This window comes from Aspergillus brasiliensis (assembly GCF_001889945.1).
Source record: "Aspergillus brasiliensis CBS 101740 unplaced genomic scaffold ASPBRscaffold_12, whole genome shotgun sequence".
NCBI classification, from domain to species: Eukaryota; Fungi; Ascomycota; class Eurotiomycetes; order Eurotiales; family Aspergillaceae; genus Aspergillus; species Aspergillus brasiliensis.
Window position 1 is genome coordinate 101,962 of NW_027137453.1, and position 25,444 is coordinate 127,405.

Here is a 25,444-nt window from a genome sequence, read left to right on the forward strand (position 1 = left end):
TGATACTACTCCGTACAGAACAAGAAATACAATGAAAATAATACTCACCGGCACCACCGGCTTCATCGGCCACGAAATCCTCACCCAATGTCTCCACAACCCACACATTACATCCATCGTTGCGCTCTCCCGGCGTCCTCTCCCTGCGACCGTCACCAATATCCCCAATCTCACAGTCAAACTCGTAGATGATTTCCTTACGTATCCTGAGAGTTTATTAAATGAGTTGAGGGGGACGGAGGCGTGTATTTGGTATATTCCTCCCATTTACCCATCATGCATAGATATAGCGGAGCTAAATGAAGAATGATACCGCGACAGGGCGATCGGAGTCAACCGAACGAAAGATACCGAAACAGCCCGAAAGGTTAATATTGAGTATACGATGGCTGCGATGGAGGCGTTCGGGACATATCTATCTTCCAGTTCCTCGGTCGAAGGAGGAGAGGGGAAGAAGAAGTTCCGCTTCGTGTATCTGAGCGGAGGCATGTCGGAGAGGGATCAGAGTCGGTCGTTGTGGATGGCGGGGGAGATGAGGAAGATCAGGGTACTTATTCTCTCTCACTCTTCTTATTACTATTTATGATTGGAACCGCATGTCTACATGGCTGAATGATGAATGGTACTAACTGGGACGACAGGGACAAGTGGAGAACGAATTAACCGCCTACGAAAAGACCAATCACACCAATGTAGAGGTGTATATTGCCCGACCGGGGATGGTACTGGCCAGGGGAATGAGTCTGAGGACGTTGGTGTTTGGAATGGGACCGTCGATCTGGGTGGATGATTTGGCGAAGGTGTTGGTGGATGTCGCTGTGAATGGAAATGAAGATGAAGATGGGGAGATGGTGTTGGAGAATGAGAGGATGCTTCGGTGGAAGCAGTAATTCTGCTACTGTGCTTGTGGGATCTATTGTTTGGGTATTCTGGGATAATCTCGATATGTTGGTTTTATTGTTATTTGGGTAATGAGAATTTCCGATCGCATGATATTGACTCTATCTATACTGGTAGACTGGGACGGGACGGGATGGTTCCTGGTTCCTAGCAAGCTTCATGTTAGCTACTGCTGATAACATGACATGTGTGTGAAAAGATAGTGGAATATAGCCTGTCAGAGACCCGTCTTGAATAGGTACAATGATTTTTCACCATAGAGAAAAAAGTGAACAATATTTAAGAAAGGGATGTCGACATCATAGACTGTGGAATGGTGCTGATCAGAGGAGTGGGAGGCGAATAATAACATACCGACCAGTCGGGTGGCTTCCCTGGTTCTATTGAAAACAGGGAAGCAAGCCTTCCTAAAGGAAGAAAGTTTCGCTAAGAAAAGTACTTCTTCTTATATGAAACTGGTGTGTTTGCGTTTGGCTGAGATCATGATGGTTTCTCATGGAAGAGTATAAAATCATGCCAGAAGTCTAGCGATGAGAGTTGCAAGAGCTGCATTCTATTTTACGGTCGCGTTTAAATAGGTACGCCTTGTGTTGAGACTAGGGTCGTGGCCCTATCTCTGTTTTCAATGTTTTCAGTGTTTTCACCCATGTTTTCATTGTTTTCACCTCATGTGGACCATGTGGTGTTGGCACTTGGCAGGCACCATGATGGCGGTTTGCACTGTGATGGAGACTACGGAGTACCACCCAACAAATCTAGGAACAACCGGAAAAGAGTTCCTGTGCCATTCTAATTTGCCAATATTGTCTGCCATTGGCATCTCATAACCTTGCAAAGTAAATGTGAATACTACTAACCAATGTCTATCTGTATATTTCTGAGTCCCATCCTATCCCGTTGGCATTATTCATACTTCCGTGTTGAACAGCTCATCCGACCTTCATCTATCTCCATTGCTCTATCCGAAAGAGCTCATCCGAGCTACCACTCAAGCATTCTCCTTATAGATCTGCCGTATTAAATCTGCCAATTTCTCTACCTCGTGCGTGTTCCAGGGCATGGCGTGATGATAATCGACCTCGTACAATTTCTTGGTCTTCGAGTCATAGTATTTCGCATACTGAAGTCGGCTGAGCGGGAGTACCCAGTCTTTGAGTCCGTGAACGTGCAGTGTAGGCAAGTTGACTATGTTATCTTCAAAGTTGAAGTCTGCAAGACGTCAGTATCTTCCAGAAGAAGCAGCAATGTAAAGGGAACCAAGCAGGAGGGCATGGAGGAGGCAACCCCCGGGCGACAATAACTCCGCAATCAAGAAATAGACAGGATAAAAAGCAACATACGCTTCGCAACCTCCGATTCCAGCGGTGTCCCGGCCCCCATGCAGCAAACTCCGAACTTCAGCTGAATCCCCTCATTCGCGTCCCAGCCCGAGGCAGCTCTGCGCTGCTGGTCCAGCAACAATCCCCCCACCACTCGGGTTCCCTGACTGAACCCCATGGCACCCACCCACGGACCGACGGGATCCTCATGCTCCCGATCATTCTGTACCATCAACTTCACGACCCTCTCGATTCCGTCCCGGCCAACATCATCATACCCACTGCCATCGACGAGTTCCTTGCCCTCGCTGTCATTCGTAACCCATGATTTGTATGGCTCGTAGCCGCGAAAGGCGGGGAGGACGCCGGGACCAGCGTCGCGGGTGAAAGGACCATCGAAGAAGACGAACTCAAAGTCGTTATCGAGCAGGCTGGCGAGGCGTGAGCATTGGATGCGGTAGATTTCGGCTTTGGAGCCCCCGCCGTGGAAGCAGGCGATGCGGGGGCGGGGTTCGGGAGGGAACATTGTGAGTGTTGGAGGATGAGGACTATGAGATCGAAGGTTTAGGATATAGTCCGTCTGCCAGGGTGAGTAGAGAAAGGACAGGGTATGTGATGTTAGATTTGGGGTCCAGATGAGCTGTTATGATTGATGAGACGGTGAGAACAGCGAGGGGTACGGTCATGTGAGAATTTAGCTGCAAGTTTCGGTCGCCGAACTCTTTAATTGGCGCCGGAGTATCTTTGAACATAACCTGCATGGCGATCGGATCTCATGCTAATGGTTGAAATACCTGGTTGGTATCTATATAATAGTATTACTACAATGTAGTAAAACCCGCCGATCGACAGTATAATGGTCCCACCGCACCCAGAATTCCAGTGAAATCAACTAAAGACTTGCCCCGGACATTCCCCGACACCCCGCACCATCAACAAACCACTTGGACCAAGGCAGCAGTTCCTGCTCACAACATGTCCCAGACCATCCTTCAACACCATAGAAGTCATCCCTCACACTCACCTTCATGTCCAAACGCATCATCATCACCGGCGGCTCCGGCAAAGCCGGCCAATTCATCATTTCCCACCTCCTGGCCCAGAACTACGACATCCTCAATTTAGACCTGAACCCGCTTCCCGCTCCCCTCAGCAACAAAGTCCACACCCTCAAAGTCGACCTCACCGACAACGGCCAAGTCCATGGCGCCCTGCACTCCCATTTCCATCTCACCGAACCTTTCCGCGAACCGCTACGCCAGGTTCCCGATGCCGTGATCCATCTAGCGGGGTACGCCCGCAACATGATCGTTCCTGATAACGAGACCTTCCGAGGCAATGTCCTCTCCACCTATAACGTGCTGGAAGCCGCATGTCGGATGGGGATACCGAAGATCATCACGGCCAGTTCCCTCTGTGCATATGGCGTGGCCTTTGCAGAAGGCGATGTCGATTACCCTTCTTTCCCGGTAGACGAGGAGGTAGACACGAACCCGATGGATGTGTACGGTCTGTCGAAAGTGGTTGGGGAACGTACCGCGCGGAGTTTTGCCCGACGCTTCGGAACTGATATCTACGTCATGCGGCTAGGAGCGATTGTTGCGCCGGAGGAAATGCAGAGCCGGTTTGCGGAGTATGTGGATGCGCCGGAGAGGTATAAGGCGCATGGATGGGCGTATACGGATGCCAGAGATATTGGGCTGATGTTTGAGAGGGGCCTGGTTACGGATGGCTTGGGGTTTCAGGTCTTCAATGCGGTGAATGATGAGATTACGAATTTTGCGAGCTCGACGGCCGATTTCTTGCAGAAGATGTGTCCCGATATTCCGGTTACGAGGGAAATGGGGGAGAAGGAGGCTCCGGTAACGAATCGGAAGATGAAGGAGATGTTGGGCTTTGAGCAGAAACACCGGTGGCAGGATGATTATAACCAAAGCTGAGGTGGAGAGTGTAAGTCGGTATTGAATGGTAGTCGGGTCATCAACCCAGTTGTATATAGTCATTGGAGCTGGTCTGGTATGCTATCCGATCAAGACCTTCCAACATAGTATTGATTGAGCGCATAGTCCGCGCGGACACAATCATTGCATATTTCTGCATAATTATACCTCTAGCCGAGAGCAAATGAGACCCCACCCACAGCTCGGATTTAAGACCATCAGTCACAGCACGCCATGTTTGAGTGAGACAACTCCGAGGGTCCTTGGTTGATGGTAACCCAATGCGGTAATGACTAAATTAGTCGCGGCTCAGGGCCCTCTTTCGGCGGTTAAAGCCGATATTGCCGAATTGGGATGATGACAGCAGGTCACTGATGTCAGCATATTCGAGGAAGCACATACTTGTGATGAGGTATAAACAGAGATATAGCTCACTCCATTATCCGATAATTCCTATATATCAGATATAGGATTCATTCATGGGATTACCCAATTGGGTTACCGGAGGCATCCCGACGGATCGATGACTAAGCGGCAAGGTCTGCGCCGGATGTCTCGGTGGCGCGTCGAACCTCAAGGGATTGTCATGTTCCTGCTGTGCCGATATGCGCGCAGCCCCATTGACATACCATTGCTCGGTTTAGCTCTTGCTTAGCGGTCCATACCACCGGCTGTCATTATTTTGATTGGCCCCACCTGCAATTCTGTCCCTGGGGATCAACGGCGTAACATGCAGGCGCGCGTGCCGGAGGCCAGCCCTACCCCCGAGGGGGATCGGTATGTGCCCCTTCGGCGTACTGCTCGGGCCTGTGACTCGTGCCATCGGAGAAAAGTAGGTTGTGCTTCGGGTGTCCACTTTCAGTCCAGTTTGCAATAGTTGATTAACCTTTCCCGTGGGCCAGATCCAATGTGATACATCTGTCCCCTGTAATTGGTGCCGCCACCATAACCTGGATTGTACCTTTGATAGGCCTGCTGGCGGGACCAAACGGAAGAAGACCACTCAACCCGCCAATCCAAGGTGAGATGATTTGTGTCATACCATATGGCATTCCACTAACGACTTAGGCCCCTGAGACGACCTCACCAGGAAGACCTGGAGGACAGGGTGCGGAAGCTGGAGGAGCTCCTCACCCGGTCGATCTCGACTACACAGCACCCAAGGAATTGTCTCTCTCTATTGGAGATAGGACATTTGGATAATGCACAATCTCGGAGCTTGACTGAACCCAGATCATCGACGGAGCCGTTCATCCAGACGGAAGCTCCGGCCGCCAGTAGTGGCTTGTTATTCGGGAAGATCCACTTTGCTGGACACTATGTGGGCGAGATTCGCTCATATAGTGGGATCCCTTGCTTCTCCCAGTCTGGTCACGACTGGGTGCGATCCTGTACTGGGGAGCCGGGCACATTCGAGGACGTCTGGTCGCACAAATACCCCAACCAGGTCCCTCACCTGATGACTCCGCACCCGCAGAATGGTTACAACCACTCTGTCACACCGGACCTTCCAGACCGGTCGTTGGTGGAACAGTACGTGAGTCACTTCTTCACTTCGGGCGAACGCATGGTCTTCCCGGTGGTGGATGAGGTCCTCTTCCGGGATACCGTGGACCTCGCGTATCGACCCTGTCAAGGACCGCCCCCTGTGGAATATAGCCGGGCTAGAGCATGTATCTTTGCATTCCTCGCATTCATTGCCGAACTTGATCCGTCTCCAAGTCTTCCCCAGGTAGACCCTACTGTCTATGCCGCCAAGGCACAGAGCCTCCTACCGTATATTCTACACGATGTCAGTATAACTACACTACAGACCATGGTCATGCAGGTGAGACAACCCCCCCGCCTACGGCCAATCACCCAATCTCATTCGAACGTGATATCAGGCTATATATCGGACATTCACCGGAGAACTACAACTAGCCAACCAATTCCATTCCATGGCATGTCGGGTCATGTTCATGCTCGGCGGAGAGACCGGCGAGACGGTAAACGCGTTCCGAGAGTCCTCACAAGACCCCCAAGACCGGAAATGGCGATCTCAACGAATGCTTCGCCGCTTATTCTGGCTCTGCTATGGGTTTGACAAGGAAATCTGTTTCCGATCCGGCCAACCGCCCGTCATCCACGACGAATACTGCGACCTCACCCTTCCACCAAATTACACCGAAATCCAATACCCCAGCACAGATAGCAGCCCTATCCGCTACGACGACATGACGATACCCATCTTTCCTGGGGACTTACGACTGGCGATGCTCAAGGCCAAAACCTACCGGACACTTTACTCTACCCAAGCGCTCCGCAAATCCGACGCCGAACTGCTACAGAATATCCGCGAGCTGGACGACGAGCTCGAGCAATGGCGCCTCAATGTACCCCCGGGGCATCGTCCAACACTTGGCGCCCCCTTAGAACAGTACCCAGCTGCGGTGTTCCGCATGCAACCTATCGTCATTCGACTGGAATATCATTATATGATGTGCACCATCCATCGCGCCAGCGGACGATGTGACGCCTGGAGTCAACAATGGAGAAGTTGCAAACCCGGAATGATGGAGGGAGTGAATTCAAGCATGCTCTTGGCCGTGGAGGCTAGTCGGTCTTCGCTACATTTTCTCCGTTCAGTCATCGGTGCAGTCCGTCCCGAGGCGTTTTGGTACGCTCCCACCTATTACAGACTGTTATGACTATGCAGCTAATATGTACTCAGGATGATCATCTTCTATCCCATGTCCGCCATTCTCACGATCTTTTGCAGCATTTTAGCGAACCCCCTTGATCCATATGTTGAAGAAGACCTGCATTTACTGACCGTGGTCCCGGATCTTGTGAGAGACGTGCGTCGTCGACGCACGTCGGAAGTCGAGATTGCACATATGCAGACGGTTACGAATTTCGTGGCCGAGTTGATCCGACTTGGGCACTGCGCTATTGAAAAGGCTCGTCGCCAAAGCCAGTTAATTCAACCCTGATTCTGCTTCTCCCTGCATGCTCGGGAGATTGCCCAATTTATAACTTTTTGTTGATATTGCTTACTGGAGTACTTGCTCTAAGATACCCTTGTTTCTCTGCCATATAGTGTGGCGCATGCAACTACATGTCAAGTTATGTTTGGATATGGGGTTGTGCAATGTTTATGCTATATATTATATGTACAATTGAATAGATACATCAATCTACTTTTGGATATTCCCTTTCTTAGCTCATGATCGAGTCGCTTCCTCGGTACCTCGCTTCCTCGTTTTGGGACACTCGACTTCCTGTAGCCCTGTACTTGCTTCAGACAACAGGACATAAAATGACAGTCACTATGATGGCACCATTCTAATCTCTGACTCACTTAGGTACCTATAGTTCTTACCGCCCTTTGGCCACTGCCTCATCCGCTTTGTCAGCTTCACCGACACTTGGCCGAAAGGCACCCACGGCACCACAACTGGACCTAAGCCTTGCGAACAGCACACTCGGATCAGCATTCGCGAGCTAATTATATGTGCCCACTGCCTCATACATTGGGTGGTAATCAGACTTGCACGTCAGTCGGTCGTGTCTATGGAGTATCCATAGCCACCATTGAATCTCCCCGTAAGGCCGAATTGCTACCCAACCATTATGGAGCGGAAATAATCCCTACCAGGCAGTTGTACCTTCTCCTGTCGATCTACCTCTCTTAGTCTCTTGTAGAGTGCAACTTGGCCCATGCGACCGGGACTTTTAGGCGTCTTTAGCAGTGAAGCTCAGGGACGATGGTCACGTGCCTATAATAGGGTCTTTTATTGTAGTCAAGAGGAGGCTGCCATACTTCCCCACGTAGCCTGTCAGTTATCCCATCATGCATTCCTACATGAAATTTAATGATCCTTAGTCTTTCCAATCACATACAAAAAGTTCATAAGCGATATACTAACTGAAGCACTAGCATAATGTTTCAAATCAATTGGTCGCCTCATTCCAAGAATGCTCACCAATGCCCACTCTACAACACAGTGCAAGCTGATTCACCAACTAATGGAAAGTGGAAACGTCGCCTCGATTTCTTGGGTATACAATGAGCAGTGCATAATGCAAACTCAGCATGTCTTCCAGATACATATATAAATCCTGTCCCTAGCCCTCCAGATAGCACTTAATTCTTACAACTTCATCTACTACAAGACAATCACTCTCAATCGACTAAGTCATACCCAAACAAAAGGTTAGTATCACACAAAGCAAATACATACACACCCAACTAACAACATCAAAGACATCCACCTACATCCCCTAAGCTACCAACAAAATGACTATCTGGCTCCAAGGCTCCGGCTCCGGCGCCATCACCGACGGGACCCTCAAAATCCGCCCCGACCGCGGCGGCGCCATCGTGCAGCCCACTAGACCCGACGCAAAGCAAGGCGCCGTGCACTTCATCCTCCCCGCACCTCCGCGCGAGAACCCGACCATCCGAGCCATCGACGTGGACTTCGAGGCGGATTCCGCGTACGTTGACGCCGTCGCCATTCGCTTTGCGAATATGGAAGCGTTCCGGGAGAAGTTCCCCCGTCCGAAGACTTCGTCTTTCAGAGTTCCGGTGCCGAAGGGCGAGGCGGAGTATAATGGGAGGGGGGTGGTGGTTACGGTTTATGTCAAGTTTCAGGAGTTGAGGGCCGCGATTGATTTTGATGAGGTGAGGATTGCGGTTGAATAGGGGGTTATACTATGTTTCTTGCTGCGCTTTTTGGGATTGTGATTTCGTGACTTTGTATTATGTATATTTGGTTTACCCCTGATGGGGTAGGGAGCGTTGTCTGGGTTATTGTTGATGTATTTGTTTAATCTATACTCTAAACACTTTGACATATGTCTGATTGAAGTTATTGAACTCTGATTGTTCTATTTGTTCTACGTTAACCCCAAGGGGTACTGCGAGTCAATGACAGGCAAGGCCAATTGGCCCGATTATATGTGATAGACTTTTCTTCCAGAGTCGCTTGCAACAGACATAATGGAATTCAATTTTATCAATCAACATGCTATCTGGTGACGAAAGCCCTCCAGAGCCAGCCAATCCCATCATAAACACAAACAACGGAACCCCCCAAAGAACTCCTAATACTCCATCCCAAATTATGCCAAATAAACTCATAAATCATACCTCATAAGCTATCCCCTACCGTAAAGCCATACTAGCAATAACCACCGAACTCATATGACTCCCCGTGGAGATATACCCCCCTCTCCCCATATTCATCCCCATCATCCCCACCCCGCCCAACTGACCCATATTCATCCTCTCCTCGCCGACCATCCTCGGCTCCAGTGCCAAACTCCTCTCATACATCCCCTCCACATCACCCCCTGCCGCTTGCACATTCCGCACAATGAACTCCTGGATCTCGGGTACGGGGAGTAAGCTGTATCCGACGGCTTGACAACTCTCGATTTCACGGAGGATGTCGGCGATTTTGACCCGTTTGCTGAAATTTATCATGATGTTAGGGGGCGGGGTTAGGCTCGGGATGCCGTCTTCGATGAAGGTTAGGTCGGTTAGGTAGGTTCCTTTATTCCATTCCATTTCATCAGTAGATGGTTGGGTATGTGTGTGGATGAGTGGGGGGTAGATGGGAGAGTGGGGAGGGGGTTATGTACCGAGGAAAGGTATACAAGGAGGACTTGTCCCGCGTAGCTTATCTCGGTATTTGATAAAGTTCCTCTCGCTCGACATCAGGTTCCGCATGTCTTCGAGGAGACTGCGCATTCGCGGGTTCACTTGCGTCCAGGTACGGTGGAGACGGTAGATTGGGCTGGTGCCGAGGCCGGAGATGAGGGACATCATGGTTGCGAAGTTGTTGAGAGTGCGGCAGTTCTGTTGATATTATCTTGCGTTAGCATCATTATTTTGGGAGAGAGGGTGTTGGGGCAGGGTACGTCAGCTATGTTGATGAAGTGCTTGATTAACGATACACGCTTCTTCATCTCGCTCTGCGCGAGAATCATCTCCCCCACCCAGTTGGCGAGTTGGTTCGAATGGAGGATCGTGGCGTTCACACCTGATGTCCGTTCAATGGAGCTGGTGCTGCTGGCGGTGCTGGTGCTGGTGCGGCGGGAGGCAGCCACAGATGGTGGTCTTTCGGTATCCTTTCTCTGCCAGGATTTGTTGAGACATTCGGTGGGTTTAATCCGAGCGAAGAGACGCGATTCGATGATGGTCAGTTGGCGGGCGAGTTCCATCGGGTCGAGGTCGAGGAACTTGAGCTTCTTCATGTTCCGCGGGGTGAGTGGTTTCGGCACGGTGGTGTTGGGGGGTGTCATGTAGCGTTTGAGGATGTCTTGGCCCTTTAAGCGGTGTTCGATGATGGTGAGGAGTTGCGAGGAGGTGGGAATGTTGGTGAGAGGTTGGATTTGGGCGTGGATGTGTCGGAGGAAGTCCATCGTTGATTCGGTGGGTGGTTCCATCCAGTATCGCTCCAGCCATGTCTTGAGTATGTTGATGACGCGGAAGCGGATGGTCTTCTGCTTCTGTTCGGTCCATCGTTGGAGGTCTGCGTCGGTGAGGCCCGGCGGAGGAGGCATGTGCAGTCGTTGGAGAAGAACCTCGAAGAGTTCCCTGCCGCAGACGAAGGTCGGGTAGGTCATGAGGAAGGTCTCATTGAACGAGACATCTAGTCGATCATGGCGTGTGAGTTGCTCGACCAGCCCACAGAGAGTTCCGTGCTTGATGCTTTGGCGTCGCTTGTCCTCGTATACCACCTCATCCTCGTAGTCGAGGCTCAAGAACGGGGCCGCGTTCGTGTCGATCGGCACCGTCGACCATTTCCTGGCGTGCTGGGAGCTGGAAGACATTGTCGTGAGTGTATTGTTTCGTGCATAGTCGGTTTTGAGAGATACTGCACTGGCCAGTCGACGTGCTGGGGCAAGAGGGGTTTATGTCTGGGGTGACACCGGCAGCCTGGTGCAAGTAGACAATAGTGGACAATAGTCCTCACGCGAGCAGCAAAGAAGCGAGTATAGCGCTGGAACCACGGGTCTGGAACCCCACCAGCCCACATAGAATGGACGTTGTGCGTCACTTCCCGGATGTCTTCAGGAGGTAGGGCCACTGGGCCAGGACGCGCACAGGTTCCGACATCGCCAGCATTTATCAATCTTATCACCGATGCGGATCGGCCTCATCATCTCCACTTCGAGTAAGGCAGGCCATCGCACGGCTCCACCTGAGTCATTTTCTGCGTCTTAGCGCGTCCATAGTCTGTTCACGGTGCGTGTCTCGGGTGGTGTCGCTGGTGGGGGGCTCTTGTGATTGGGTTGGCGCGCTTGTTGTCGGCTGGTGCTCTTTCTGATGGCTGCTGCCAAGATGGATGGTTTCTGGGACGCTGTGATGGGCAGCAAAGTGATTCCACTGCGTCTCGGACTGCTTTTCCTTAACGAGAAGAATCCGCACTTTGATCTATCACCTACTGTTACGTTATTTCGGGAATACTCTACTCCGGTGAATCTTCGTGAAAAAGCAATGTATGTAGTTTTGACTATTCTACGGCTATCACTATCGTGGTATCTACTGTACAACTCAGATCACCTCGCCCTTGTTCTGTGGCTTGTTTAGCCTGAAATTCTTCCACATGGCTACACAAGGGATTCCCAGCGCCATCGCCACCACTGCTGCGATGCACGCATATTTCATGTAGACGCCGTAGGCCGTGTTGATCGCATCACGAATCGCAGACCCAACAGGGTACTTGAGCTGCGCCACGTACCCGCCCACATAGATCTCCCACGCCTTGTCCTTACTGCCCTCGGGTAGAGCATCCGCCAATGCACCAGGGAAGGTATTGGTATAGATGGCAGCGGCAACGGCGTAGCCGACTGCACCACCCAGACTCGAGAACAGACCAATCAATGATAGCATCAAGGGGACACCCTCACGATCAGAGGCAGCCATCACTGCCATATCTTCACCAATGACCAGGGTACCACCACCAAATGCAATGAATATCTGACACATCACAATATACCCGATGCCTCCACCAGCCGATCTAAAGTGGATCATCAACCCGGCTCCCAGTATGACCAGGGGTAGTCCGAATCCTAAACACGTGTATTTGAACTGCCGGGTGAGATAGACCGTTATGCCGAAAACAGCAGACCAGAAACACGAGCCCACGTTGTAAATCTGCCCGACGTAGCCGGCCATGCCGATACTCAGCCCATAGACAACCATGCAGAAATTGTAGAAGTAGAGCTCCCAGGTGTAGTAGCTGAAGAAGAGGCACGTTGCAAGGCCACAGGCCCCTATTACCGTGGGCTGCTTGAAGACTCGCCATTGGATGAAGTGACTGCGGGCTCCGAATCTCTCCCAGAGACCAAACACAATGAACAGCACGAACCCAATGACGATCATGGCGATGAATGTGGCACTCTTATACTCGGCACGTCCGTATGATGTGAGACTGAATGGGAGGAGAAGGAGGAGGAAGGCAGCGGTCAAAACGAATGCACCAATAACTAGAGACAGTTAGTATGTGGTGTTGCAGAAGATGATGGTACTTACCGTCAAACTCGTGGAAGTAGTGGACTACTGATTCCAGAACTGTCCGGCCACTTGGCTCCCGACCGTAGATATACATGCTCTCCGCTTTCTTTTGGTAGAACTTGAATATCACAGCCAGCGGAATAAACACGAACGGCATCACGATGGCAAAGACACCGTACGCCCAACGCCAAGACGCTGTCTTGATGAACGACTCGGCTGCCAAGGGGCCGGTGAATGCCGTGCAGATAAAAGGAGTGCTGGCAAAACCAAAAGCAAATGCTCGGTTACGCATCCCAGCCGTGTCGGCCATGAATACATCGAGGATGAGGTAGACCGCGTCATATCCAACCCAGTACAACACGTAGCCGACAGCATAGGAGCTGGGGTTGTTGCATGCTGCAAGAATAACCAGTCCAAGGAGGTAGACACCCACGAAGACGAGGAATCCTTCTGTTCTTCCCCAGACGTTCAACAACTTCGCTGCTGGAAGTCTGACCACACCACTGATCACGCTAGCTGCAATGCTCGCCGTGCTCACTTGGGGTGCAGCTTCAAAGGTAGCGTAAGCGTTTTGGATCACATTGCTGCTGACCGAGGACTGCAGGGCGAGCATAAAGAAGGAAAGCCAGATCCTAAGCCACAGACAAACGGGTTAGTAATGAGGTGCCATAACAGGAAGGATGACTCACAAGGCATAAGTGAGATAGGCGATCTTCTTACTCCAAGCCAATGCTGCGGCCTCTGCCTGCTGCACACCCCGTGGTGCTTCCTGGGTAACCACATTGGCTGCCTTCTGAGCCTCGTTTGCATACCAGGTCTCGAGACTGATTCCATCGGGATTATCCCCTCCATTGCTCGGGGAGGTTACTCGCACCTCATAGCTGAAGTCATGGAAATCAGCCCCGGCAGCATTCTGTGCTAGCTGCACATCATTTCGGCCTCGGGTGACGGTGGTAGGACCCATGCTGGTGACCACTAAAGCAAAGAGAGGTAAGGAGTGTGAGTAGTTTGATAGTCCTCAATACGTAGTCCTCCGTGACCAGGCAATGTGCGACGAGGCGGCCATGGATGCGGTTTTCAACATCCCGAGGGAGCGGAAAGGCTGCGAGCATCGGAGCATCGTCTGCAGGAGCAGTGTATCCATTTTGCACGAGGCGCGCTTCCCGATGTAGATCTCTGTATGATCCGGACATCATGCATCCTTTCTGGCACGAATGGGCGATGGCAGCGCGGATCAGATAACGTAGTGTGGGATCAGATAAAAATCTAATGGTGTGGCCCTGGCATCCGTCTCTGCCAATGAAATGGCGATCGACTTCAGCTTTTCCTTCCTGGGCAAGGCAGCGCGTGATGGACCCTCGGCTGTAGGCTCTGACTGGCACTGTGATTGAGTCTCTCGTGGACACGCCATTTCACTGGTTCGACGGGTCGAGTATCCACTCAGGCACGGGAAGTCACAATCCCACATTAACAAATCTTATGATGGTTGAGAGTCAGGTTGACCATAGTATTAAGCTCAGATCATCTCGAGCGAGAGTTTGGACAGGCAACAATGGCCGTCAACGCAAACAATGGCAGACACCTCACGAGGAAGTTTATTGCCTGCTTATGATTATATAGGACACTTCTTTAGCTATAATCATTGCAGTACATTCCTAACCATCATACCACCTTATTATAGTCTATTCTCAACATTTATTCACGTAAAATGTGTGGGGGTACGGAGGCACTTAAGCTGGTTGTGTGACGCAGCCTCGGGCCAAGGGACCATATCGTTTCTGCCCTGCAAGAGCTACCAGATAGGGCCGATCTCAGAGCAAAACAGGACGCGATCTGATCCAACACCATAAATGATAAACATTAGCTGTCTCGGCGTGGCCAATTGGGCCCTCAGTATGTATGGTCTTGAGGCCCGAAGGAGTCTGTGGAAATGAGCTTAATAGATTGTGTCCTTATGACGCACAGACTAAGAGTTCAAGGTTAGAGTTATCAAATTCAATCTCTCGCAGCTAGGCATTCCTTTGTGGTTCGTATCCATATGCGTGACCTCTGAGGAGGGAATTTTGGTGTGTGGGTCAGTTTCTGATCGTCGCTCGCAAGCTATGGCCATTTTGGTTCATCTGCTACAGCCTACAAGAGGGCAGCGGGCAGCAAATCTGTGACATAATATCAGCTGCAGTGGAAATGAATCTAGTCAGGCTTTTTTCCAATTGGGTGAGCTGCGGTAATTAGGGCAAACTATTGTAGCAAAGTTCGTTTTCCGGGTCCTTCCCGGGAATGAGAGGCTGTTCTTGTTCGAGTGGGAAGCAGCCCTCTCACGGTAGATCCAATAAATTCCAATGACAGCTGCTTCCGAGCTTCTCTAGATGTGTGTCACTCCATGAGCACTTCAAAATGAGTGTATGGTGAACCATTATACCCTCAATGAAGAGGGTGGAAGACCATGATTGTGGACAGGTGTACTTGAGATGGATATATATTCCTACCATTCCCAAACATTCAGATTCTGACTTCGTGATTACCGTTATTCTACTGTTCCCACCCACCTATACTGAGCAAAGCTACTTAGCTACTCCATGAGTTTACATGACCTGCCGAAGAGGTAGCTCTTGTCTGATTACTTGATTGCAAAATCCAACCACCGACTCCTGTTCTGTTACCGGTATTACCTTTCTATTGCTTAGGCGTGTGTATAGTAGTAGATAATGACTGAAACACTTCTAATCTCGCAAGTATGATTTTCGCTGCTGTGGCAGACACTTCTGATCGGCCACTCGCGGACTACGCTATATAGGCCTGCTCTTTGTAATTGTAATACCTTAAACAGCTCCTTGTTTCAGGATTGGGAAGGCGTATAGCATGCCTATGCTGACAACTTGAGCAAAAGTTAAGATTGAGTTCTTGCTGGACCACCTCCATGGCTGCCACACTGTCAGTCGCCATGAACAGCCTCATCCATGAAGCTACCACTCAGGTTTGGTAAGCAGATAGACAGATTGTGATTGATCATGTACGACAATCATAGCATACTATGGAAACGACTGGACTCAGAAGTAGCTACTGTCGTCATGCAGCCTACGCTACAATGACTTATGATCATGATCTTCATAATCGCGACCGCTCTTGCCGCTAGTTTATTATATTCACCAAACATAATTCAGCAGGGCGTACTAGTGTTCTCCAACAGGGTATTTTCCACATAGACTACTTCTGATCTTGAAAATCCACTAAGCCTTGTGCAACCTCTCAAGACACCTTCCTCGATGGTCAAGAAAGTAATGCAGTTGTGGCTCGCGATGCTGCTGCTCCTAATTGAACTGAATGTGGTTCCGCTGACGGAAAGATATTCCTAGATACAAGTTCTTACTGTTCAGTTCAAAGATGGGTGGAAGCAACTATGATAATCAAGAACAATGAGAATATAAATAAATACAGCCGGTAATGAACAAAATCAATTGAATATAAACAAACGCTGCCAATCTTGTGTATAGAACGGGTGGGGTGATTACTGTGTGGTGATTGGTCATAGATTACAAATGAGCGCAAAATCATTGCCTGTCAGGCTCCCGGATTACAATCTCTCTCCCGCATATTGGTGGACAGGGACCAGAAAAACTATACCATTGCTTGTCAAGACACTCGGAGACGTTTAGTTTGAGTGAATCAGGCACCTAAACAGTTTATGGTAAGATATCTCTACAATTTCTATCATGAGGTGGCTTGCCAATCGGCATAACTCACGGGATATAAGATAAAATATTCGCATCGTAGTCACACTACACTACATTGAACTGCCCATTCATGTTTCACACCATTCGCCGCATATCTTTGCTGCCAACACTATCTACACCTCGATTGAGGCTACGCTCTTATCCTTCAGGCCGGTTGTTGACCAACGCAGCAGCAACGCCCATCATGGGCACTTCCGAGCAGCAGCAGCAAAATGAACCCCCCCTATCGGCGAAGGATTTCAAGATATATAATCGCGCAGCAGAGCAAATGGAGTACTACGTAAGTTACCCTCACCAAAATGGTTTCGGATCGGCTTTGCTGACTATTTCCACTAGCACGGACTTCTCCGTCTATCATGGAACATGCTCTGGGAGGCCTCGAATAGTGGTCGACTACCTCCGTACATGAAAACGCGGCAATTCATCGCCGAGGGACTGCGCTTTGCGCAACATCTCGAGATCCATCATAGTATTGAAGAAAATCATGTTTTCCCTCATTTGGCGAAGAAGATGCCCGAGTTCCGCACGGGGAAGGGTCGCCAGGCTGCTGAACTCTTGCGGCAGCATCGGCAGATCCACAAGGGGCTGGAGGAATTTCAGAAGTATTTAGAGGCGTGCCAGGAGGGGAAGGAAGAACTGGAGTTTGATGTTCTACGGGGGAAGATGGATGGGTGGAGAGAGGTTCTTTGGACGCATTTGGATCAGGAGGTGAAGACTCTGGGAGCGGAGAATATGAGACGGTATTGGACCAAGGAGGAGATGCCACGGATACCCATGTAGAGCGTCGATGTTATTCACTATGACTCATCTGGACTCTCGACTTCAAGATGGTTGGATAGAGGCAATTTGAGGAAGCTGAGAGAAAGATGAGTTCGCAGCTTGGCACTGATAGTCTGTAACTAGTCCGAGCATCATGCCAGTGAGTCAGTCCTAAGACCTCGTAGTACTAAGTAGTAGTGACTCAAATGCACAGTCAGCTGAGATATCGTGATTCCAAGATATAATTGACTGGACAATCTGAGTAATTCTAAGACGGAGAAGAAAATATAAACCGGTTCAATTTGTTGAGACCACCGAGTTTGCGTTGAATCAAGAGGATTGTGGATGAATTGACAATGATAAAGAAGAGAGCGATCATTGGCCTGAAATAAATGGCAGCCATATACCTACTCACGTGACAATACCCAATGCTGACATAAGCCGCCACAAAAGATTCCCCTCCCCCGCCGATCGCTGATAACCAAACATTCTGGTGCTGCCCATCCTTGACTCACGCGACTCACGCTGCGAACTCTCCTGGCATTTAGATCTCGGTGGTTTCTTTCGGGGATTGCTGCAGATCTCCCCCCTCCAGGCTTTACTCACCAATCCACACCCCTACCTGTCGCGCTTAGGAAACCCCTCCGTTAAAACGTCAAAATGGCGGACGCAATCGCCGAAGCCACTGCCAAGCTTCACCTCGACGAGGAGACCGGTGAGATGGTCTCCAAGGGCGAGTTGAAGAAGCGCATGCAGAAGCGTGCCAAGAAGGCCGCCAAAGCCAACGCGCCTAAGCCTGTTGCGACTCCGAAGCCCCAGGGCCCCGCGACACCCAAGCCGGAGGAGGCCCCCATCGACCCGGACGCAATGTTCAAGCAGGGGTTCCTTGCCAATGTCTACAATGAGCGACCTGTTACTCCCTTGACCCGATTCCCTCCCGAGCCCAATGGATACCTGCACTTGGGTCACTCGAAGGCGATTGCGATCAACTTCGGATTTGCGAGATACCACGGCGGAAAGACGATCTTGCGATTCGATGACACCAACCCCGAGGCAGAGGAGGAGAAATACTTTGTGGCCATTGAGGATATTATTGAGTGGCTTGGTAGGCAGATGTGCGCATGGTTGTGGGACATGGCTGACTGACTCGAAAATAGGCTTCAAGCCGCATGCCGTTACCCACTCGAGTGACCACTTCGATAAGCTGTATGAGCTCGCCGAGAAGATGATCAAGATTGGACGCGCATATGTCTGCCACTGCAGTGATGCCGAGATCAAGCTGCAGCGTGGTGGTGAGAAGAACGGCCCCCGGTTCCGCTGCAAGGACGCCGAGCAGGACGTTGAGACCAACTTGCAAAAGTTCCGTGATATGCGCGACGGAAAGTACGAACCTCAGACTGCGTTCCTGCGCATGAAGCAGGAGCTTGATAACCCCAACCCGCAGATGTACTCGGATCTGGCCGCCTACCGTGTCCTGAAGTCGGAGCACCACCGTACCAAGGACCAGTGGAAGATCTACCCTACCTACGACTTTGCCCACTGCCTGTGCGATAGTTTCGAGGGCATTACCCACAGTCTCTGCACCACCGAGTTCGTGCTGTCGCGTGAGAGCTACGAATGGCTGAACAAGACCTTGGAAGTGTACGAGCCTATGCAGCGTGAATACAGCCGCATGGAGGTCAGCGGAACGGTCATGAGCAAGAGAAAGCTCAAGAAGCTAGTTGACGAAGGCTATGTGCGTGGTTGGGATGATCCCCGGCTCTACACCCTGATCGCGCTGCGTCGCCGTGGTGTTCCTCCGGAGGCCATCCTTTCCTTCATCAACGAACTGGGTGTGACCACCTCCAAGTCTGTCATCCAGATTGCTCGTTTCGAGCAGTCTGTTCGGACCTACCTGGAGACCCGTGTCCCGCGTTTGATGCTCGTTCTCGACCCCGTCCCCGTTGTGATCGAGGACTTTGAGTCCCTGGAGGCCAAGGAGCTTGATCTGGATGTGCCATTCTCCCCCAAGGACCCCAAGATGGGCTCTCACCAGCTTCCCTTCACCAAGACTGTCTACATTGACCGCTCCGACTTCCGCGAGGAAGATAGCAAGGGCTACTTCCGCCTTGCCCCCGGCAAGAGCGTCGGTCTGTGGAGGTCCCCCTATCCCCTCAAGGCCACGACCTTCTCGAAGGATGCGGACGGGAAGATCACGGAGATCCGGGCCGTGCTGGACCGGTCCGGCACGAAGCCGAAGACCTACATCCACTGGGTTCCGGACAACTCGCGTAAGGTGGAGGTTCGCATCCACGACCAGCTGTTCAAGTCGGATGACCCGAATTCTGTGGAGGGTGGCTTCCTGAAGGACATCAATCCGAACAGTGAGACCATTCACAAGGATGCCATGATTGAGGCCGGTTTCGATGAGGTGCGCCGTCGGGCTCCCTGGCCCGAGGCTGCGGGTGAGAAGACCAAGAGTGGACCGGAAAGTGTCCGGTTCCAGGCGATGCGTGTTGCTTATTTCGTGAGTCCCCGACTTTCTCCTCATTACTTTTCTCACTCTGAATATTATTGCTAACCGACATATCAGGCGGTTGATTCGGATTCCACGGATGACCGGGTTGTACTGAACCGCATCGTGTCGTTGAAACAGGATGTCAGCAAGAGCAGCTAGAGTGGCTTTTGACGAATGAATGGTTTAGATTTATGCATGATGGGATCAGGTACCGGATTGAGGACGGCGAAGAAGGAGTTAGAGGACGCCCGGCCAGCCTTCGGTCGGCCGGCTCCGCCGTGTGCGAGTTGCAGGAACCATAGATTTGGGTAACGAATGGCATGTGGCTGTGAATAGCGAGCATCATTGGCAGGCTTTGGACCTGCAGTAATCAGCAAGAACATTATTCGTCGGCTTTATCACTACTCTCTTTCAACTCCACTCAGTATATCCAGGGTGAATATGATCTCCCACTTCTTCAGGGCCGTCGGCTCCGACCGACGTGACATCGGGCGATGTCTTGGCTGCATCGAATGTCTCACCGTGGGTTTTTCAAGGGCTGCCAGTGGCTGCCAGCATCCTTATCTATATTAACCGTAATGAGTTTCCTTTCTCGCCTCGATACGGGTGCTTGGTTGCCATCTACACTGTCGCTAGACACAGACGTAGCAATGTATCCCGATCAAGGAATGTCTTCTCGCAAATGGAAACAGCCGGGGTTTCTAGGCTTATAAGAACCCGGTATTCTCTGCAGAATGGACGGTATTCACTGCCGAACAACAATTCGCTGAGCAGCTACAGAACACCCGTCCACAATGCGTGTGATTTCATCGCTGTCTGTGACAGCTCTGCTCCAGAGCGCGCTGGCCGTGACCATCCCCGAAATCAACGGCGACCGATACATTTCTTCCTACAAAGGCGAACGAGTCTCCGATGTCAAGGGCCTCGTCACAGCCAAAGGTTCCAGTGGATTCTATCTTCGCGCCATTGATGCCGATTCCGACTCCTCCGCCTCCAACTCCATCTACGTCTATGGGAGCAGCGGAGTGTCGCAAGTCACGGTCGGCGATATTGTCACCCTGAGTGGCAAGGTCACGGAATACCGATCCTCGTCCAGCTACGTCTACAGCACGGAGATTGAGTCGCCATCCGACATCAACGTGCTGTCCAGCGATAATACCGTCACGCCCATCGTCATCGGACAGGATGGCTTGGATCCTCCTACGGAGCAGTACTCTTCCCTGGACAATGGCGATGTCTTCAGCCTGCCTGGCGACTCCAGTCAGCTTTCCACCGCGAATCCTGTCTTGGATCCATCCGACTATGGTATGGACTTCTGGCAGAGCCTGAGCGGGGAATTGGCGACTCTGACCGGACTTACCGCCATCAGCAAGGCCAATTCCTATGGCGATACCTGGGTGATTGGGGACTGGCCGGTGACGGGGAAGAATGACCGGGGCGGGCTGACTATGCGTGCAAATGGTTGATTGCCCGACTACCTGGTTAATGGGTCAACTACTGACACAGTTTTCGACTACAGACTCCAACCCCGAATCCATTGTCATCGGCTCCCCCTTGGATGGGACCAGCAACCCGACTGATATCAAACTGGGAGACACCCTCGACGACATCACCGGAATTATCACACAATCATATGGCTTCTATACGCTGCTGCCATTGACTGCCCTGACGAAGACTGGGTCCAACACCACGGAGGCGACCGCATCGACCCTCCAGGCGGACGGAACCTGCAGCTCAATCACGATTGGAGATTACAATGTGGACAATTTCTCCCCCGATTCGAGCAGAATGAGCGGGATTGCGGAGCACATCGCCAAGTATCTGAACAGTCCGACCGTCCTTTTCTTGCAAGAGATCCAGGACAACAGCGGAGCCACCGACGATGGGGGTAAATTCAACCCTTCTCCCCACAACCTCATGATAAGATCGTGGCACTGACAATCTTGACACCAGTCGTCTCCGCCAGCCTGACACTGTCCAAGCTCGCTAGCGCCATCCAAGAGCACGGCGGAGTCGAGTACAACTACACCGACATCGATCCGGAGAATGACATGGACGGCGGAGAAAAGGGCGGTAATATCCGGCCAGCCTACCTCTACGACCCTTCGGTGGTCCGACTGCGCAATTACAATCCCGGATCCAGCACCGACTCCACCTCCGTCCTTTCCGACGGCAGCCTGAGCTACAACCCGGGCCTGATTGACCCTTCCAACGAGGCCTGGGATGACAGTCGCAAGCCATTGGTCGCGCAGTGGGAGACCCTGGATGGCAAAAACACCTTCTACACGATCAACGTGCACTTCACCTCGAAATATGACAGCACTTCGCTCGAGGGCGATCAACGACCCCCCGTAAACGGATGGGTGGATACCCGCGTGGACCAGGCTAAAGTGGTTGCTGTGAGTGTTTTTTTCCGCGCTAGACGAATTATTTCACTAAGCGTTTTCTTTCATTTTGGTCGTGTTTATCTGGAACCGAACAGAGGCTAACCATGGATGATGTAGCAATTTGTTACTTCCATTCTGGATGTCAATTCCGACGCGAAAATTGTTACTGCTGGTGACTTTAACGAGTATGCGTTTGTCGAGCCTTTGGAGGTGTTCGTGTCCGAATCCCAGCTACAGGATCTGGAGGAGGTCACTGGCATTCCTGCCACCGAGCGGTATACCTATCTGTACAACCAGAACTGCGAATCGCTGGACCACATGTATGTGAGTTCGGCGTTGACGTCCGGGGCCAAGATGGAGCATATCCATGTCAACTCGTGGGTGTCGACGGATGATGAGCAGTCGGATCATGATCCCACGGTTGCTCTGTTCAACATGTGCGAGTAGGGGGCAATATGTTTCTTAAAGGTTCATAACCTTGCAGCTCGAGCAATAGTCGCATGTCATGCTCAACTGTGAGGCCCGCAAACCCCAACCTAGTCGAGGTAAGACTCATGGCAGACCAAAATAAAATCCTTTACCAGTGGAGCGATAAATCCGTGGGCCAAGCAATACTTTAATAATCGAGTTTTGCTTGTCTCCAAATATTAATTAATCCCGTATTGCCGCGTAGCGATGTGCCTGGCACGGTTCGTTTCATCTTCATTGCTTCATCTTTGCTGCTCCACTGCCGCATCCGGATGCCTTGCTGCCTGGCTTCATGACTCGTGCATGGCTGTGAATGCCTGAGGCAGAAAGAGAAGTCCAGTGAATATCCCATCTTACATCAAATGCTGCACAATTCATGAGGATACTCGTATAGTGTTCTGTGGACATTCAGTCACCTGAATTGATCAGGATGACTGCATTGAGAGAACACCAAACATACGACAGGCTAGGCCTGTAAGCAATTTCAGTAGCCCTTCCTGACATTTCCCCCAGACCCTGGTCTAGATCTCAGCCATCCTGTTTCATGGGATAAATAACCGTGCAGCGTGGGATTCCCGACACACTACTAGCAGAACTAACCCTGTGGCTGGCTGTAGCGTCTTCCTTCCTAGTCCAGTGAGTCCGTGAGGTCCTCAACTCCCAAGGCCTGAGCGCCGGGCAAGTGGACCATCTTCTCAGGTACGGAGTAAACAGACAACAAACAGCAAAACGTCCGAACCAAAGCCGATTCAGAGACCAGATTGAACACCAGGACCACTAGAATGACCAGTGGCAACCAGTCAGTGGCCACGTTTAACGGCGGATCCCACGTGGTTCAGCTGAAAATTCGGCCTGCGCCCCGTCGCGAAGACCCACCGGCGCAGGAGATGCTCGTATTTCTCCTCTACAATTGTGGACTCGCGATCGCTAATCTGAGATCTCATCTAACGTAGTTCTACTGGTTGCACCAGCACAGTTCGCCTCTTCCCCTCCTCTTCCCCTCTCCCAGTCCCAGCATCGCTGGTTTTTCCGGTTCTTCTTCCTACGCAAGTGGACCTCAAACTTTCCGTGCTCTGCCGTCCCCTCCAGTCAGATCTGTGCCAGCGGCGTCTCATCCATGGGTTCCCCAGGAACCCTAACGCCCATGAAGCGGCGTTCGCTGAAATCGTCGGCAGTTAGACTAGCCTTGACCATTCTTTCGCCGGTCTGGTACGTCAGTTCGCTTATGGCAACTCTGGTTTCATAATATCTTTTTTCCATTGCCATCGCATTTCCCGCAAATGTTGCACTGTCGCTGCTGCTGCTGCTGCTGCTGCTGTCACCTCTTGCCTGCTGGCCAGCACGCTTCATCAGTATGGCCGTGGATCGGTCGTTAGAAGTCCGAGCAGTGGCTGCTGTCTTCTTTGCATTGGCGTCTGTGACGACGATTCTGCGATGCTATGTCCGTTTGGCAGTGGTCAAGGCGTTTGGGTGGGATGATGGGGTGATGGTATTGGCATTGGTAGCTACCCTCTTTCTTTTATGCTTAATGGCATACACTGACGGCGTCAATAGCTCTTCTACGCCATGTTCTCAGGCTGCATGATCGGAGGGAGTCTGTACGGCACAGGGAAACACTTGACCGAGTTAACCAACCACCAGCGAACGACAGCAATGGAGGTAATCACCCCTCAGCCCCTACCACTCAATCTTCAACACTAATAGATATCATGAATAGTACTGGTTCTACTGCGATATCGGCTACGCCCTCGCCTCCATCCTGTGCAAAATCTCCGTCAGCATCTTCATCCTGCGCGTGACCATCGACCGAACGCACCAAATCGCCGTCTGTCTCGTCGGAGGCATCGTCGTCATCTCCGGGCTGATCTTCTTCATCATGGTGCTCGTCCAATGCCACCCCCTGTCCTACTTCTGGAACCAACTGTCCTCCGCATACACGGGGCCCGGATCGTGCATGAACATGCACATTATCGTGGGCGGACTCTACGCCTTTAGCGCCTCCTCTGCGCTATTCGATCTGACCATCGCTATCCTTCCGATTTTACTCGTTCGGAAACTCAACATGAAGCGCGACGTGAAGGTCGCTGTGGCGGGCTTGTTGGGCATGGCTTGCGTGTATGTCCATACCATACCTCCTACTCAAAAAACATCCACATACTTATCTGGTATTAATGATGACAATAGTGCTTCTATCGCCGTCTTCATCCGCATCCCTTACATCCACACCCTCTACAACGTCGACTACCTCTGTATGCCCCTCTCCCCAAACCAACGAACCTACCCATCATGGAATGATACTAATAAAAATACAGGGGCAACAACCCCAATAGCAATCTGGTCCAACATCGAAACCGGCCTGGGCATCTTCGCCGGCAGCCTGGCCACTCTCCGGCCCATCCTCCGCAAATTCAACCCCTCCACGCACGGAAACGAATACACCTCCTCCCCATGGCCGAGTACACGCAATAAGCAGCGGAATTTCTCTGTCCCGTTACGGTCGCTGGATACGAGCACGACGAGAACACCGCCGTCGGAATTTGATGATCGCATGGTTATGCAGGGAAATGATGATCGGTTGTATGGGACGACGATGTATAGTGTTGAGACGGGGGAGAGGGTGGATACCTTACGAGATGTTGATGTTGATGATGGGGGGGAGAGTGGACATAGATATGGATATGGGGGGAGGAGGGTAGATGAGTATCCTATCTTACCTAAGAATGATACTGATGCCACTGGGAATGGTGGTGGTGGTGGTGGTACTATGGGAGTGAAAGGATTCCCAGGGATTATTAGTGTGAGGAGGGAGGTGTTGGTTACTACTTCTGCTTGAGCTTAGATAGATAGATATCCTGGATATGGGTTATGGGTTATGGGATGTTTGGAGTTGGGGTATATACCATTTATTTATTATTCTTCTTACACATACTA

The 25,444-nt window shown here is 51.2% G+C and overlaps 11 protein-coding genes across 11 annotated transcripts; 8 read left to right on the plus strand and 3 right to left on the minus strand.

The window, feature by feature from the left end:
- Window positions 1-31: 31 nt before the first annotated feature.
- ASPBRDRAFT_133507 (SDR family oxidoreductase) lies at window positions 32-890 on the plus strand (the record flags this gene model as incomplete). Its single annotated transcript, XM_067618522.1, has 3 exons — window positions 32-252; window positions 322-547; window positions 642-890. 3 exons carry the CDS (start codon window positions 32-34, stop codon window positions 888-890), a joined length of 696 nt encoding a protein of 231 aa, XP_067475664.1.
- Window positions 891-1,518: 628 nt separating this feature from the next.
- On the minus strand, window positions 1,519-2,988 carry ASPBRDRAFT_46610 (uncharacterized protein). The gene is made up of 2 exons (XM_067625671.1): window positions 2,241-2,988; window positions 1,519-2,109 (listed from the first exon to the last, which is right to left on the minus strand). The coding sequence occupies exons 1-2, from the start codon at window positions 2,743-2,745 to the stop codon at window positions 1,889-1,891; spliced, it is 726 nt and encodes a 241-aa protein (XP_067475665.1). The 5' UTR covers window positions 2,746-2,988; the 3' UTR covers window positions 1,519-1,888.
- On the plus strand, window positions 2,985-4,384 carry ASPBRDRAFT_46611 (NAD-dependent epimerase/dehydratase family protein). The gene has a single exon (XM_067625672.1). It carries the CDS (start codon window positions 3,248-3,250, stop codon window positions 4,157-4,159), a length of 912 nt encoding a protein of 303 aa, XP_067475666.1. The 5' UTR covers window positions 2,985-3,247; the 3' UTR covers window positions 4,160-4,384.
- A 505-nt stretch (window positions 4,385-4,889) lies between these two features.
- Window positions 4,890-7,134, plus strand: ASPBRDRAFT_132730 (Zn(II)2Cys6 transcription factor; the record flags this gene model as incomplete). The annotated part of the gene is made up of 5 exons (XM_067618468.1): window positions 4,890-4,991; window positions 5,062-5,180; window positions 5,237-5,987; window positions 6,046-6,818; window positions 6,873-7,134. 5 exons carry the CDS (start codon window positions 4,890-4,892, stop codon window positions 7,132-7,134), a joined length of 2,007 nt encoding a protein of 668 aa, XP_067475667.1.
- An 861-nt stretch (window positions 7,135-7,995) lies between these two features.
- Window positions 7,996-9,143, plus strand: ASPBRDRAFT_46613 (uncharacterized protein). The gene is made up of 2 exons (XM_067625673.1): window positions 7,996-8,357; window positions 8,409-9,143. Exon 2 carries the CDS (start codon window positions 8,442-8,444, stop codon window positions 8,847-8,849), a length of 408 nt encoding a protein of 135 aa, XP_067475668.1. The 5' UTR covers window positions 7,996-8,357; window positions 8,409-8,441; the 3' UTR covers window positions 8,850-9,143.
- A 147-nt stretch (window positions 9,144-9,290) lies between these two features.
- On the minus strand, window positions 9,291-10,984 carry ASPBRDRAFT_77537 (Ras-GEF domain-containing protein; the record flags this gene model as incomplete). Its single annotated transcript, XM_067629370.1, has 4 exons — window positions 9,291-9,311; window positions 9,447-9,700; window positions 9,791-10,007; window positions 10,070-10,984. 4 exons carry the CDS (start codon window positions 10,982-10,984, stop codon window positions 9,291-9,293), a joined length of 1,407 nt encoding a protein of 468 aa, XP_067475669.1.
- A 724-nt stretch (window positions 10,985-11,708) lies between these two features.
- Window positions 11,709-13,635, minus strand: ASPBRDRAFT_132689 (uncharacterized protein; the record flags this gene model as incomplete). Its single annotated transcript, XM_067618465.1, has 3 exons — window positions 11,709-12,643; window positions 12,690-13,303; window positions 13,361-13,635. The coding sequence occupies 3 exons, from the start codon at window positions 13,633-13,635 to the stop codon at window positions 11,709-11,711; spliced, it is 1,824 nt and encodes a 607-aa protein (XP_067475670.1).
- A 2,951-nt stretch (window positions 13,636-16,586) lies between these two features.
- On the plus strand, window positions 16,587-17,182 carry ASPBRDRAFT_198858 (hemerythrin domain-containing protein; the record flags this gene model as incomplete). Its single annotated transcript, XM_067621249.1, has 2 exons — window positions 16,587-16,682; window positions 16,739-17,182. The coding sequence occupies 2 exons, from the start codon at window positions 16,587-16,589 to the stop codon at window positions 17,180-17,182; spliced, it is 540 nt and encodes a 179-aa protein (XP_067475671.1).
- Window positions 17,183-17,455: 273 nt separating this feature from the next.
- ASPBRDRAFT_46616 (glutamine--tRNA ligase) lies at window positions 17,456-20,265 on the plus strand. Its single transcript, XM_067625674.1, has 3 exons — window positions 17,456-18,266; window positions 18,319-19,667; window positions 19,734-20,265. Exons 1-3 carry the CDS (start codon window positions 17,822-17,824, stop codon window positions 19,815-19,817), a joined length of 1,878 nt encoding a protein of 625 aa, XP_067475672.1. The 5' UTR covers window positions 17,456-17,821; the 3' UTR covers window positions 19,818-20,265.
- Window positions 20,266-20,279: 14 nt separating this feature from the next.
- Window positions 20,280-22,708, plus strand: ASPBRDRAFT_46617 (endonuclease/exonuclease/phosphatase family protein). Its single transcript, XM_067625675.1, has 4 exons — window positions 20,280-21,119; window positions 21,178-21,546; window positions 21,612-22,057; window positions 22,163-22,708. The coding sequence occupies exons 1-4, from the start codon at window positions 20,453-20,455 to the stop codon at window positions 22,490-22,492; spliced, it is 1,812 nt and encodes a 603-aa protein (XP_067475673.1). The 5' UTR covers window positions 20,280-20,452; the 3' UTR covers window positions 22,493-22,708.
- Window positions 22,709-23,478: 770 nt separating this feature from the next.
- ASPBRDRAFT_67997 (uncharacterized protein) lies at window positions 23,479-25,435 on the plus strand. Its single transcript, XM_067628982.1, has 5 exons — window positions 23,479-24,014; window positions 24,068-24,172; window positions 24,231-24,628; window positions 24,698-24,762; window positions 24,826-25,435. Exons 1-5 carry the CDS (start codon window positions 23,868-23,870, stop codon window positions 25,344-25,346), a joined length of 1,236 nt encoding a protein of 411 aa, XP_067475674.1. The 5' UTR covers window positions 23,479-23,867; the 3' UTR covers window positions 25,347-25,435.
- Window positions 25,436-25,444: the final 9 nt, after the last annotated feature.

Excerpts from the sequence above, each read along its gene's own strand:
- ASPBRDRAFT_67997 (XM_067628982.1), top strand. The coding sequence starts at position 23,868 with ATGGCCGTGGATCGGTCGTTAGAAGTCCGAGCAGTGGCTGCTGTCTTC. Across the intron at positions 24,015-24,067 it reads GGGTGATGGTATTGGCATTG|CTCTTCTACGCCATGTTCTC; the intron begins GTAGCTACCCTC and ends CGGCGTCAATAG. Across the intron at positions 24,173-24,230 it reads AGCGAACGACAGCAATGGAG|TACTGGTTCTACTGCGATAT; the intron begins GTAATCACCCCT and ends TATCATGAATAG.
- ASPBRDRAFT_46616 (XM_067625674.1), top strand. The coding sequence starts at position 17,822 with ATGGCGGACGCAATCGCCGAAGCCACTGCCAAGCTTCACCTCGACGAG. Across the intron at positions 18,267-18,318 it reads GGATATTATTGAGTGGCTTG|GCTTCAAGCCGCATGCCGTT; the intron begins GTAGGCAGATGT and ends ACTCGAAAATAG. Across the intron at positions 19,668-19,733 it reads CGATGCGTGTTGCTTATTTC|GCGGTTGATTCGGATTCCAC; the intron begins GTGAGTCCCCGA and ends CCGACATATCAG.
- ASPBRDRAFT_46610 (XM_067625671.1), bottom strand. The coding sequence starts at position 2,745 with ATGTTCCCTCCCGAACCCCGCCCCCGCATCGCCTGCTTCCACGGCGGG. Across the intron at positions 2,110-2,240 it reads GGAATCGGAGGTTGCGAAGC|ACTTCAACTTTGAAGATAAC; the intron begins GTATGTTGCTTT and ends GACGTCTTGCAG.
- ASPBRDRAFT_46613 (XM_067625673.1), top strand. The coding sequence starts at position 8,442 with ATGACTATCTGGCTCCAAGGCTCCGGCTCCGGCGCCATCACCGACGGG.
- ASPBRDRAFT_46617 (XM_067625675.1), top strand. The coding sequence starts at position 20,453 with ATGCGTGTGATTTCATCGCTGTCTGTGACAGCTCTGCTCCAGAGCGCG. Across the intron at positions 21,120-21,177 it reads GCTGACTATGCGTGCAAATG|ACTCCAACCCCGAATCCATT; the intron begins GTTGATTGCCCG and ends TTTCGACTACAG. Across the intron at positions 21,547-21,611 it reads CGGAGCCACCGACGATGGGG|TCGTCTCCGCCAGCCTGACA; the intron begins GTAAATTCAACC and ends TCTTGACACCAG.
- ASPBRDRAFT_46611 (XM_067625672.1), top strand. The coding sequence starts at position 3,248 with ATGTCCAAACGCATCATCATCACCGGCGGCTCCGGCAAAGCCGGCCAA.